This window comes from Chionomys nivalis, chromosome 1 (assembly GCF_950005125.1).
Source record: "Chionomys nivalis chromosome 1, mChiNiv1.1, whole genome shotgun sequence".
In the NCBI taxonomy this organism is placed as follows: Eukaryota; Metazoa; Chordata; class Mammalia; order Rodentia; family Cricetidae; genus Chionomys; species Chionomys nivalis.
Window position 1 is genome coordinate 141978903 of NC_080086.1, and position 14217 is coordinate 141993119.

The 14217-nt window shown below is 43.7% G+C and overlaps 1 protein-coding gene across 2 annotated transcripts in view; it reads left to right on the plus strand.

Annotated features, from left to right (window-relative positions):
* The window catches only part of Scrn1 (secernin 1), a 72551-nt gene that overhangs the window by 14761 nt on the left and 43573 nt on the right, over nucleotides 1-14217 (plus strand). For both annotated transcript variants that reach the window (XM_057769673.1, XM_057769681.1), the window contains exon 2: nucleotides 11765-11924. In XM_057769673.1, the coding sequence (XP_057625656.1) occupies nucleotides 11765-11924 (160 nt within the window). The remainder of the gene's footprint in view (nucleotides 1-11764; nucleotides 11925-14217) is intronic.

Here is a 14217-nt window from a genome sequence, read left to right on the forward strand (position 1 = left end):
TTTTTAGTTTCCAGTCAGGATGACAAGGTAATAGTTAAGCCCCACCTGGGAGAAGGAGTTTGAGGTAGTTCCTCTGTTCTGACTGATTGTGTGCTTAACCTGAGTCTCCCTGTTCTACACCCCTGTATGAACTAGATGTCGGGAAAGCTCTCCAGGGATTTGATCATTGTTGAAATCAGGTTGCTACACTCCTCTCTGGTCACACAGGCACCCTCCTCTCCTCTGGTCACACAGGCACCCTCCTCTCTGGTCACAGAGGTACACACTTCTCTCTGGTCACACAGGCACCCTCCTCTCTGGTCACACAGGCACCCTCCTCTCTGGTCACACAGGCACATACTTCTCTATGGTCACACTCCTCTCTGCTCACACAAGTATCCTCTCTCTGCTCACACAGGAACCCTCTCTCTGGTCACCAGGTACTCACTACTTCCTGAGACCTTGAGAAGACCTCAGCTTCATTTCCCCTGAGCTGAACATAGGCCTATGAGAGGTTATATGCTCAAAGTCTATGTTGGCAATTCATCTGGCTGAAAATTCCTTATTAAAATGTAGCGATCAAGAGCCGAATATGTTCTTGAGGTTCTTGTGTGTTTTTTGGTTATATTCAGTAGTGACCTAGTGGCCTGAAATGTTTAATGGAAGATCTTAAAATGTCCTTCTTGCTCACTGAAGTAATCAGATCTTTTAAAAAGTTGAAGTGCCAATAATGAAATATGACCTCACTATTAAAAAAAAGGTAAAAGCTACATAACCAGATAAACTGAAATTTAAAGTTTCTGTTTCTATATTATACCTTTTTTTCTCAACTCTGAGTTACATTCTAATCCTTTCAGGTCCCTTTCTGTATGTGGGTATATATCTGCTATCATATATGCTTATATTTATATGTTTGTTTATATGTATGTATACACATGTGTATTTGTGTGCATTTGATACTAATATATACACATGTAATGTATAGATTACTTTTTGAAAATAAAATTGAAAAAGAATTGCTAGTGGTAAAACCCAGTAAACAACTCCAGCACTAATGAATATTTACAAGAAGTTTTGAATTTCATTTTGTTGGTTGTAAAATAATCTCATTTCGCACCAGCAAGATTTGTACTTATTTATACTGCAATGCACACTATTTCTCCTGTAGAAAGTGGAAGTTAAACCATTTGTTTTACAGTAAGAGCCAAATTCTAAGCTTCCATTTTCAGGACAATGGGAGGATTGTTTTTAAAACCCCAGTCTACAGAGTTACAGGTACGTTTCAAATCACACTAATGGCAAAAGATTTGAATAGACAGCACATTGTTTAGATGGAGAGGAAGACAGATGGCGGGATGGGGAGGTCAGGATTCTAAGCAACCTGCCAAATGAGTGGACACAGTGACAGCAGTGTTGGAAATGAGATCAGAAGGGGATGAAAGGGCCCTGCAGGTGGCTTCCATGGTTGCTAGCAGGGTTTCCCACGGAGCATGCTCTAGACGGTGACCAGAGACCTCTGCTCTCTCGAGCACACTTTTCCTCTTTTAACTCTAGGACTCTGTTCTTAGGGTAGTCAGTTTCTTTTTTATTTTCCTTTTTCTTTCTTTTTTTATTTTAAGGCAGGATTTTTCTGAGTTCCAGGTTTCTTTGGCTGTCCTGGAACTCGCTCTGTAGATCACACTAGCTTCGAACTCAGAAATCTGCCTGCCTCTGCCTCCTGAGTGCTGGGATTAAAGATGTGCACCACCATGCCTGGCCCAGTAGTCTTTTCATTAATGGACTTTTATTCCAAATGATCTGCTTATAACTGTACATGGTTGACATCATATGAAGAACTTAATATATACAAGAACAGAATCCAGAATGTGGGTCTGTCTGACTTTTTGAAGCAGCCTTTATGTAACTATAAAAGTAATTATTCTGACACTGTATTTATAACCCATGCCATTAATTTCTTGCATTCTTTCCCTCTTCTCTCCCTTCCCCATCCCATTTGAGAGACGGTAAATTACTTTTCAGCCTGCCGTGTATAAGAGAACATCTTCCTTGGTTTGACCATATTTATCACATCTCCCTAGTCTAGGTCCCACTGATATCATTTGTCCACTTTTTCCTGAATTAAATAAAGAAAAGGTTATATTCAGTTTATTTCTCCTCCTCACTGCAGAATCCTTTAAAACAGTTATTTATTTTTGTTTTGTGTACAAGTATTTGCTTGCATGTAAGTGTGTGCACAGACTGCATGCAGTGCCATCGGGGACCAGAAGAGGGCATTGGATTCCCTGGAGCTGGCCTTGCAGACAGTTGTGAGCCTCTGTGTGGGTGCTGGGAACTGAACCTGAGTCCTCTGGAAGAGCAGCCGGTGCTCTTCACTGCTCACTAGTCGCCATCAAAGTCTCTACCCTGTCAAAGGGCCACCATTGTCAGCTGCAGAAAAATGAGTGACAAGTTCTTTTGTTGCAACTGTTCCATTGGAAACTTTTATAGTTACAGGTTTTCAGTGTCGTGTAGAAACATTGGAACTGCTTGGAGAAAATATACGTAGATCGCTGTCAATAGCCCTGTGAACTGTGCATCGCTTCACACCGCTCTGCCCACTTCCCTTCCATTCCCTTATGATTTTCCCAGCATCTTCTTAAATAACAATGATTTAAAGGATGTCACATTCATATTTTTATGAACTCTTTCATTTCAGTAGCTTCTCCTGATATGTGTAGAATGAGGCCGCTCAGTCGTTTCCCAGCTGCCCAAACCAGAAAAATCACACAGAAACTGTATTAATTACAACACTGTTTGACCAATGACTCTAGCATATTCCTAGCTAGCTCTGTCCTTCCTGTTACAACATTCCTTCTTCAAGAAGGTATCTGAGACACTACACAAGTTGTAAGTAGGCCCTGTAGGCAATCTGCCCTTCCAGTGGATCAGCTCAGTGTTAACCCCTAACCTTGTAAGAATTCTAAACATGTGCTTTGGTTTTATAGTTTTGTATTTTGGACTATGGAGACAGGGTCTCACTTTGTAACCACCAACCTGGAATCTTCCTGTCTCAGCATCCAGAGTACTGGGATTATAGACGTGCACCACCAGCCAGCCTTACTTTTGAAAGGTTGATTATTATAGAACAATTCAGCCACCTACAAATGGAAAGGGGGCACTAGAACAGACCTCATGCTCCTGCCCATCACTTCCCTCAGCTTTTATGTCAGCCATTTTGTTTCTTCTGAGCACTAGCTCTGCCTTCTGAATTATTTGCTCTATAACATTTACATAGTATGTGCTTCTATAAAATACGTGCTTTTTAGATGAGTATTTTTTAAGTCTTCTCTCTTTCTATAGTCTTACTATATGGTCCAGCATGATCTTAGATTCCCAGGCTCAAATGATTCACTGAGATCAGCCTGCTTAAGTAACTGCAGCTACTGGTGTTGGCCATTACACATACATAAACATGTGCTTTTAAAAATCAGTTGTTTTTAAATGGAGATCATCACAGTATCGTGATAGGACATTAACAATCATTCTTTGATACCATCAAGTATTTACTCATTGTTCATGTTAGCTCAATTGTCTTAGAAGATTTTTGTATGAGGTTTTTTTTTTTTTTTTGTGAGAATCCAAGTAAGTGATGCTCATTGAAATTGCTGGGTGTGTATCTTAAGGAATTTTTCCCTCTATCTGTGGTTTTGTTGTTGTTGTTGTTCATTTGTTTGCTTTTTTGCATTTTTTTTGTATTTTTCTTTATGTATTGTTGCTGTTTAAAGAAGTCAATTTTGTTCCATAGAGTTTTCTAAAATGCTAATTTTGCTGATGGCATCCTATGATGTACTTTTATTTCTTGTTGGTAGTCAGTGTGCTTCAGTTACACTTTGGAATAGGAGTGTATCTGATGATCTAGTTGCCAGCCACTGGTGAGAAGGATGCCACAAGATTAGTGCATCACCAGTGAGTCATGGGAGATAAGAAGTAAGCATTGATTGGGTGCCCACTGTATGCAGCCGCAGTGCTAGGTACGTTCCATGACCTCTCTTATAAACCTGTGTGCCGTGCTGTGTATAGGGACTGTCTCCGTTTCCAAATGACACTGTTTTAGAATTCATCAGTGGGGTCAGGATAGGAAATAGGACCTGTGTCTCTACAGCATGTCTGTCTCGTGCCCAAGTACTCATGTGGCTTCAGGGGTAGGCAGACCTTAGAAAAGAATACAGTTACACAAGCCAGATCCAGTAGATCTGGATTGCGGATGGAGGGATGGAGGAAGAGAGTTTGGAGAACCTCAGCCTGTATCTCCCACCCAGTTCCATCCTGTCTTGGAGCTATACAGAATGTGAATAGGTCTTGCCAGACCTTTGAGTTGTCAGAAGAGGCCAAACATCAGAATGCCTGTGTTCAAATGTTAGATGCAGATTCAGAATTCTAAAGGGCAGTGCTCACTCAAGCCCGACAGTCCGCAGGCCCACATCACCCTGCAGGGAAGCATGTGGGCCGGAGACACAGCAGTTAGCTGGCAGAGGCAGATGTCCTCAGAGGCCCCCTAGCAAGTACTCTCTAACTCTCACCGCAAGTTGGGAAGAGTTTGTGACCCCTCATTACCTCCTAGAGAAGGGACAAACTAAGATTTGAGGTGACGTGGACTTATAACCTGCTGTTAGACTGTTTAGTTAGTGTCTGGTGTGATCCCCCAACCTCCTTGTTAAATGCAGACTTGGTTCCCAACCTGTGGCATTACTGAACGATGGTGGCATGTTTAAGAGTGGGCTTAGCATGAAGTCATGGGTCACTAGGCGGGGGGGAAGGGGTTTAAGGGGATGACCTTCATGCACCAGCAGGCTCAGCCTCTTCCTCACTCTCTTTTTCATTTCCAATGAGGAAGTGAGCAACACCACCTGACATGCCTAACCATGGGCTCAGAAGCAGAGGGGTCTTTAGATCATAAACTAGAGTCTCCCAAACTGGGAGACAGTAGTAGCCAGAATAGCTCCTCTGCTGTGAGGCCATTGTAGTTGCTTCTTTCCCCCAGTGAAGCAGAGCTGGCTGCACACTTAGTTAACACGTCTTCTTTGGTAATCCCTCAATCAAAGCCATGGCTACCAGGGTCAGGGACCCCCTGACTGTGGAGCTTTATGCTCTAGCCTCCTGAACTCCAAAGGAACTTGTAAAATCTGTCTTCTCTTAGGCAGAGCTTGCGGAGTCTGAGGTTACTCACACCCTAATCTTTAGGTCACTCCTTCCCCAACCATTTCATTATTCCTTCTTATTTCAATAACAAAGCTGTAACGGAAGACCCAGTTTATAAGTATCACTTGTCTCATTTTCAATTCAGCAGGAAAATCAATAGTTTTAAAGATGAATTTGTCCATCAATAACAAAATCATTTGTTTCCCTCTCTGGAAGAACTTCTGCACAGACTTTGATTTCCAAGTTCCTTGGAGGGTGGGGTAAGGAAGACATGCTGGCCATTGGCTTTCATCCCTGTTAGAAGGAAAGGCAGTTTTCACAGTTATTTGCATGGTAGCTAACAAGCTATAGCTCATATAGAGAGTTATTTTCTTCCTCTCCAGTGACTCAAGGCTTTGTCTTTATTGGCCGGGGTGACTGATGAGGATCAGTCTAGCTTGGTGGGGATAAAGGGCCCAGAGCAGTTTGGCAGCCATACAAAGAACCCCCTGGCCAAGCTTGGGGCATTCATGTTTTTCAGTAATTCCTCCCTGAACTTGAAGACAAAGCCCCTTTCTGCCATGCAGCTTCCTCCCTCCTTGTCTAGACATTCTGCAGCGGTTCCCTAGTTACAGGAGTACAAACCCAGTCCCACAAGCCTGCAGGCCAGCCGACTGCCACCAGGCACAGGGTGAGTACTGGTAGAGGTAGCAATACTGAATGCATTCTAGGCGAGTCTTATCCCCAAGAGGAAGTCATGAATCCTGAGGCGGTGGGGGGTGGGGGAAGTAGTAAGGTCTGTGCCTAGGGAGTCTCTGCTTAGCAATGGCAACTGATCTGAAGCTGTCCTGGGGATAGAAGAGCACCGCATGCAGATATTTTCCTTTAAAGCTTTGACTGTGGTAAATATGCATACAAGGATCATCGATGTCACTTCTTACGGTATAGATAGGCAGAGTTAAGTACATCCACTCTGGTGGGTAACTGCTGTCCTGGACTTTGTCCATCTTGCACATGTAAATGCTTTTGTCCCCTCCTTCGCTCAAACCCTGCAATCCCCGTTCTGTTTTCTGTTTCTGGGTGTCTGGCTATTCTAGTTCCTTGATGAAACTGAGATCCTATAAGTACAGGTTGGGCACGCTGTATCTGATAGTGTGGTTTGAATATGAAATATCTCAACTCCGTTCACATGTTTGCACACTTGGTCTGCAACTCGAGGATGGGCCTGGGGAAGTAATGTCTAGAAGCAGTCTATACTTAGATACTTCCTGTCTCCTCTGATCCCTGACTGAGAGCCTAGGGTGACTAGCCGCCTTATGTTCTATCAGCATGCCTTTTCCTCCGTGGTGAACTGTATCACCCTTGAACTATGAGCCCAAATAAACCCCTTGCCCTTAAGTTGCTTCTTGTCAGGGCTGTAGTCCCATAGTGAGGAAAGCGGCCAATGAAGCCAAGAGTGCAACTTCTCATGTCCAACACGACTCCAAGAACAGAAAATCCCACATCCGACCTCATGGGTCCATCAAGACAGGCTGTGTGTATAAAGTGTATAGGAAACGTCACACGCTTTGTGTTTTAAGTTTGGGTCCTTACCCATAGTATTAATTTCATCATATGTTCATGTCTGATAATCTGAAAATAATCTGAAGTCTGAAACATTGCTCAAAGGGATGGATACTCACGTGTGTTTGTGTTTTTCTAATTAGCTTATTCATTAGCATACTGTTGGCTGCTGAATTTTAATGTGTGTGTGTATGTGTGTTTGGGTTTTTGTTTTTCTTTTTCTTTCTTTCTCTTTTTTTAGTTTTTGCTGGGCTTTTTTGTTGTTGTTGTTGTTGTTTGTTTGTTGTTGTTTTTTTTTTTTTTGAGACAGGATTTCTCTGTGTATCCCTGACTGTCCCAGAACTCACTCTGTATACCAGGCTGGCCTCGAACTCAGATATTTGCTTGCCTCTGTCTCCTGAGTGCTGGGATTAAAGGCATGCGCCACCACCACTGAGCATTAAATTAATTTAAAAATATAGTCCCTTAGTTTCACTCAACATATTTCAAGCACCCATTAGCCACAACTGGCTAGCTATACTGATGACCAAGAAAGAGACTTCCAACTGCTCAGAAAGAGCTAATTGGGTGGAAAGCTTCTGGCTTACATTGATGACTGATGGGGTGTGTGTGTGTGTGGGGGGAACATACCAGATATTTTTTCACACTGTGACAGCTAAGAAATAATCAGTCTTCACTTCTGTACCTGCTACAAGGCATATGTATATTTCTGAATGGGCACTTATCCCAGCTTCCTATCTTTTAATGTCCCCTCTCCTCCAGTGTATGAACATTAAGTGACTAATTAAAGAATTTGCTTAGAGAACCTAGAGAGCACAAAGGCACTTTGAAATGTTCCCAACGTGGACAAGGGAGAGGCCTGCTAGCACCGCCATTGATGGGAGTTAAATTGGAGTGTTTCATTAATTAGCACTGAATTGCTAACCTGGCAAGAATCCTAATTAGCTTTTGCCACAAAGCAGCCATATTCAGTAGGCCTACCCCTCAACCAGCTGCTTTTAAGGCATTTTTCCTTGAGACCCACAGTGAATGTGGAATGCCACGTCAACCCAGTATCTACACACATGTGTCTGTGTAGATATATACTCTGAACTGCCTATGATCTTACTGACCCTTGCTGCGTGAGATCCACATATTCCATTCTGTAACCTGCAAGAGGACCACAGCATAGGGTTTGGGAAGTGCTGGCTTGGTGGCACAGGGGTGCCACTCTTACCATCAGTGAGTCTCTTCCTACCCCTCTCATACACACAGCTTTCAGAAAAGATTATAATATATTTACAATATTTCCCCCTTACCCCTCCCTACCTCCCATATGGTTTCCTCCACTCTCCTTCAAATACATGACCTCTGTTTCCACGAATCACTATTGCATGCACATATGTATTTGTATATAATATATATTCCTAAATATAACCTGTTGAGTTCATATATTGTTACTTGTATAGATGTTTTCAGGGCTGACCGTTTGGCACTGGATAACCAATTGGTGTGCTCCTCCTGGGAGGACCACCTCTCCTGTTCCTGGCTTTGCTCAGTTGCTGTAGTTCTTTGTGTAAGGTCGAGACCTCAGGGACTTTTTCCTGCACACTTAGCACTCTTCCGTGGGCTAGGAAGTCATGCCTGCTTAAGGGAAACGGGTGGAAGTTTGAAGGAGAGAAATGGCGGCATCAGAAATCGCTTATAAACCAAAGAGAGGAAGTGGACAAAGTATTGCAGGTTAAATGAGGTCGTCTTCCTGGTGGATTCTGCCTTAGCACCATGAAACGCACATTTAGATAAAGAGACTATTCACTCAGATGGTCAGCCTTCTCCAGAGTCGCTGTAACCAGGTCAGTGGCTGCTTCCTGAGGTTTCCTCCAGTCTCCAGAGCGTCCCGTTCTTCTTTGCTAAGTTCAGGTGTTTCTGTCATTGTTGTTATTTGTTCTGTAGTCTGGGCTGGCTTGGAATTTGTTAAGTAGATCACGCTGGTCTTCACAGAGTTCCTCTTTCCTTTGGAATGCCAGGATTAAAGGGGTCAGTTTACTACCATGCTCTACAACTGGTGGTAATTCCGTTTTGGTGGCTGATTGCATATTTAGTCACTGGGCTAAATGGGAGTAGTTCTATAGTATTTAGGGATTACCAGAAACCTTGATGTGGAAATTGTCATTTCTGGGTTTCTTTTGGAAATAGTTTGGCCGATCCACCTAGCAGGGTTCTTAGATGTCACATATGCCAGCTAAAATGTAAATTGTTACGCATTATTTTTTATAAAGCTGACTGTTCAATTCTGTAGCCAAACTGGATGTACTCCAGCAGCTGCATAAAGCTAGCGGTCACCATGCTGCAGTGAGGAGACATGACATTTCTGTCATCAGCTGGTCCAGGAGGCCTGCCGAGTTATCTCTGAGGCTAGTAGATGGGACTTTGGCAAATTAAGTTGACAGGTAGCTCAACTGATGGTTGTGAGGTAGTTTTCTGTTTCTTTTAGCTACACATTTACAGATATGTCTTCTGGGTCATGTAGATTGACATTCATAGGAAGAAGCATGTGAGGTTGGAAAAAACATTTGCAGAGGAGGAGCCAAGGCTCAGAGAGATAGAGTGGTCAGCCCATGGTCACACAGCTGGCAGCTGGCAGAGTTGAGCTTTGAGTACCAGTCTGGAGTAGTGGGTCTCACCAGTCCTAATGATGCGACCCTTTGGTACACTTTGTCGCGTTGTGGTGACCCCAACCATGAAATTATTTTTGCTGCTACAGCATAACTGTAATTCTGCTACTGTTCTGGGGACAGTAATGTTTATCTGTGGTTTTTATTGATCATAGGTGATCCCTGCGAAAGAGCCATTTGACCCCAAAAGGTCACAACCCACAGGTTGAGAATTGCTATCTAGGGCTTTTGAGAGGCTGTGGCTTTACTTCTGTTGGATTCTGGACTCGTAAACTAAGACGTGTTTAGCTGGGCAACTGATGGCGCAGACGAAAAGTGGGCTCAGCGAGCGTTTTTAATGCTGGACTTGGAGAAGGGCCCTGTAATCAGTTGGCTTGGGTCCTGCCCTGCCCTTGGGGGCTTTTTTTTTCTGAAGCAGATGAATAAATATATTACAATCAACAAATGTGTGTTATTCTAGAAAAAGCAGAATGTATTAATGCTCATGGATGCTGAATAATTGGCCGAGCCCTTTCTAGAACTCTTGGAAAGAGCAGCTTTAAGTCAGATCCTGATATGCGAAAAGACTAAGGGGAAGGGCTTGTCAGGCGCAAAGGCTTGATGGCAAAGCAGACACTTTTAGACAGAAGCTTCAGTTTGCAGAATGCTAGAAAACTAGAAAAGGAACACTCAATTGTTGAAAACCTTCTCCTCACAAGACTTTGTGTGGACCTGGGTTTGCAGCAGGTTGTTAACAAACTTAAGCCTCACTTTCATTGTGTGTGGTCTTTGGAGGGAGAGACTATCAACTGATGATGAGATGGTTACCGTGGTATTTCAGATTGTGGTTGTTACTTCAAAAGTAAGCAAAGGGCGTTCACGAGAGGTGTACCGTGATCACGTGAGTTAGAGTGGTGTCTGACCTTGGATGGCAGAATTACCCCGCTACATAGGGAGCATGGAATGAATAGGGGTGGAAGTGGGAGCAGAGCAAAGGCCCTGGGATGTGGGAGACCTGGAAACAAGCCTGTTTGCTGCTGAGTGGGGGGGATGAGTGGTGGGAGGTGAAACCGAGGCGGGGGGAGGGGGGTCACAGGCTGATCAGAGCTTCTTCACCAGGCCTTTAAGAGCTGTCATCGACTTTATGGTATTTAAAGCAGAGATCATGATTGAATGCATTCTTCTTTTCAAAGCTGCTTTGGCAGCAGTGTGGAGAATATTTCCAGAAATTCCCGAGGGCCTCCCATGTGATCCTGGCTAGAGATGATGGCGCAGGGTGGTGGCAGCTCTGGGAAAGGGAATGGCGAATTCCCAGACGGCTGTAGGAGATGTTGAAGCAGATGGTAAGGATGGCTTCTGACAGTGCCCTGATGGGATGGATGTAGAGCTGGACCCGAGATCTGGGAGAAGGGACCCAGTTTGAGAAAGATCAGCCTTAGACCTCAGAGAGGAGCTGGGTGGACAGGGGTTGGAAACTCAAGTTGAGAACTGAGCTGGGCTTAGCTGGTGAAGTTATTGGTGCAAGGAGTCTCTGGGCAACACCCCCACCCAGGGGAAAAAAAAGCACGCTAGCTCAGGAGCCAATAGAGGACTAAAGGAAAACCCAAAGTACTTGTATATTATGCCATTGAGGCAGGGTAAAAATTATTCAAAAGAGTGATCATATCTTTCCTATCAAATCGTTTTCCTCATAATGCCCAAATCTGTCAAGGGGTAGCCACCAAGCATCTCTGGTCCAAGGCGCTTCCCCAAGGGAGAGCTGGCTCACTGTGTCATTGCCAGTTCCGTATGTGTGGGTTCAGACAACTGAGGGTCAGAAATACAGCATGGGGGAATTGCCTCCGAACTAAACATGCACAGGCAGTTTCATCTTATTATTCCCTCAAGCAATATAGTATATGAATTATTTATGTAGCATTTACATTTTGTTAGGCATTCTAAATAATCTAGAGATGATTTAAGTCTGCAGGAAATATGTATAGGTTATAAGCAAGTACTGCACCCTTTTAAATGAGGGACCTGGGTATCTCTGCAGGGTCCTGGCATCAACCTCCTGTGAATACCAAAAGACAACTGCCTATCATTTATTCATTTATTCATATGACAGATTGCTCTGTGTGTGTGCACGCGCATGTGCGTGTGTATGTAGGATGCTGGGAACAATAACCTCTTTTCCTTTCTCTTACATGACTGCTCGTTTTTTTGGCTGCCACTATGGTCTGTTGCCAACTCGAGTTTACTTAGCTCCACGAAGGACTTAGCATGTTTGGTCTCTGCAGCTATGCAGTTCTTCAGAGTCCCTAGAATAGCGCCAGCCGGGATGCTGGTCTGAGTTAGCTGCAAGAGCTGCTGATGTGTGATCCAAGCACAGGCAGTTGGAGTGTCCCCTGTCCAGCCTGCTGCCATATTCCTCCTTGCTCTTCTCGTTGCAGGATGTCTGGCGCTCCTCCAAGTTACTGTTTTGTGGCGTTGCCACCTCGAGCCAAGGATGGCTTGGTGGTGTTTGGGAAAAATTCAGCACGGCCTAGAGATGAAGTGCAGGAGGTTGTGTATTTCCCGGCTGTCGATCATGAAGCGGAGAGCAAAGTTGAGGTAAGTGCGTGTGGCCCCTCTGCTCCTCTGATGTCGTCTTCTTAGGGCTTACCTCTAACTGCCTAGCTTCTTCCCAGGAAGCCTGCTTACCTTCCAGATGGTCATGTTATTTTTACTAATTCTGTTTGTCATGCCGATGGGTTTGTAGCCTGAACAACAAGGGCACAATGGAGAATTCTGTATCCACTCCGGTCCTTGTTTTATGGTTAAGGAAAATATATAATTCCAAAGACAAATCTGTGAAATTAAAAATAGATCCATTGAAGTCTAGCTTGCCTCCTTACTTGGTTTCCTTTTCTTTATAGGTAACCTCATTTTGGAAGTGTTTTTGTTCTTTTGATTTGTTTAGCCTTCTTCTGCAGTGGCTTAAGGAGAAATGTCCCCTGTCCGTTCATTTATCACCAGTTGGCAATACTGTTTTGGCAGGTTGTGGAACCTTTACAAGGAGCAGCCTTGATGAAGGACGTCTGTCCCTGAGGGCAGGCTTTTAGTGTTTCTAACCTTACCTAGCTTCTAGTTCACTCCTCTTGCTTCCTGTGTGAGACTGAAGTGTGGTCTCTCAGCTTCCTGCTCTAGCCATCCGCTGCCCTACGTCCCCTGCCATTATAGACATATTCCTTGGGATCTGTCAGTCAAGATGAACTCTTTAAGTTGCCATCATGTGTGTAATAAATCACACGCAAGGCATATGCATCCCCGTTCCTTTCTGTGCAGAGCCCCTCTCCCCGCTTCTCTCTCTTTTTCTTTACTTTCCCTTTTCTAAGGCAGAGCCTTGCTGCACAGCTACACTGGCCTTGAACTCACAGTTGCCTCATCTTGACCTCTGAGTACTAGGGTTACATGTGAACACCACTACAGTGGGTCTACTTTTCTCTACTTTGCTTTTCTTCCCCACAACAAAATTTGTATCACGGTGTATTTGTTATTTCTCTGTTGCTGTGATAAAACACCACGGTCAGGTAGGGTTTATGATTCCAGAGGGGTAAGAGTTCATCCCCCTTACTGTGGGAAAGCCTGCAGCAGGCAGCATGGCAGCTGGTGCAGCAAGCTGAGTGCTCCCATCTTGAACTGAACCCAAGAAGCAAAGAGCACACCAAAATAGCAAACCCTCCTTCAGTAACATATTTCCTCTAGTAAGCCCATACCTTCTAAACCTACCCAAACTGTGCCACCAGCTTGGGACCTAGTATTCAAGCATCTGAGCCTATGGAGACATTCTCATTGAAACCGTCACACTTGGAGATCAGAAAATACAGTATTACATGACTTGTATTTACTTCAGTGTGCTTTATTGGGTAGTGTTACAGTCAGTGGCTATGACAGCTGACCTGCTTAATTGGCTCCACGTTGCTGCTGGATACTGGGGTTGTTTTCTAGTTCTCGGCTGCTCCCACAAGTGCTGGATGAATAGTTGCCTTTTTATCTATGTCTTGTCTTTTGTATTTCTATCATGCTAAACATTGTTCATCACTTCCTGTTTTAAATGCTTTAAAATTTCATTTTTATTAATATTTATTTGGGATACTTGACTAGGAACGAGATTCTGGGTCACGAGCTAAGTGCACATGTAATGCTGGCAATTATGATCGCACTTCTTCCCATAGATGGTTTACTATTTTGCGTGCCCACCAACAATGCATGACCACGTATGTCTCTCTGTGTTCCTATTGTGTTATTGGACTTTCATGATGGTTAGCTTACATTAATTTTAAATCCTGCTATTTTACCAAATTTTCAGTTGTATCAGCTTTTACCATCGATTAGCTCTTGGCGTCTCCAGGTGTCCTGTTATGGCCTCCAAATCGGGATACTTTGATTCTTCTTCTATTTCTGATTATTTTCTTGTCTGATTGTGTTGGTTTCTATCTTGAATGCAATGGTGATAGTGGTGTCTTTCCAACTGACCCTGATGAAGGGGGTGCCTGTAGACATTCACATCAGAATGCTGGTGTAGGGACTGAGGCTGGATTAATTTTGTTATAGTAAAATCTCTGCGTAAGTTCCTATTTAAAATAAAAAAGATAGCTTAGAGGCTTTGCTAAATTCTGTTGAAGATTTTTGTTGTTGTTGTTTTTTTGAGACAGGGTTTCTCTGTAGCTTTGGAGCCTGTCTTGGAACTAGCCCTGTAGACCAGGCTGGTCTTGAACTCACAGAGATCCGCCTGCCTCTGCCTCCTGCAGTTATGGGGCAGTTGCCTAATGCCTTTCTTTCTATTTCTTCGGCAAATTGAGCCATGTTTGCATTCGTGAGTTGTGCTTCTTAGTTATGATATTTTTTGTATGTTTAAATGGTA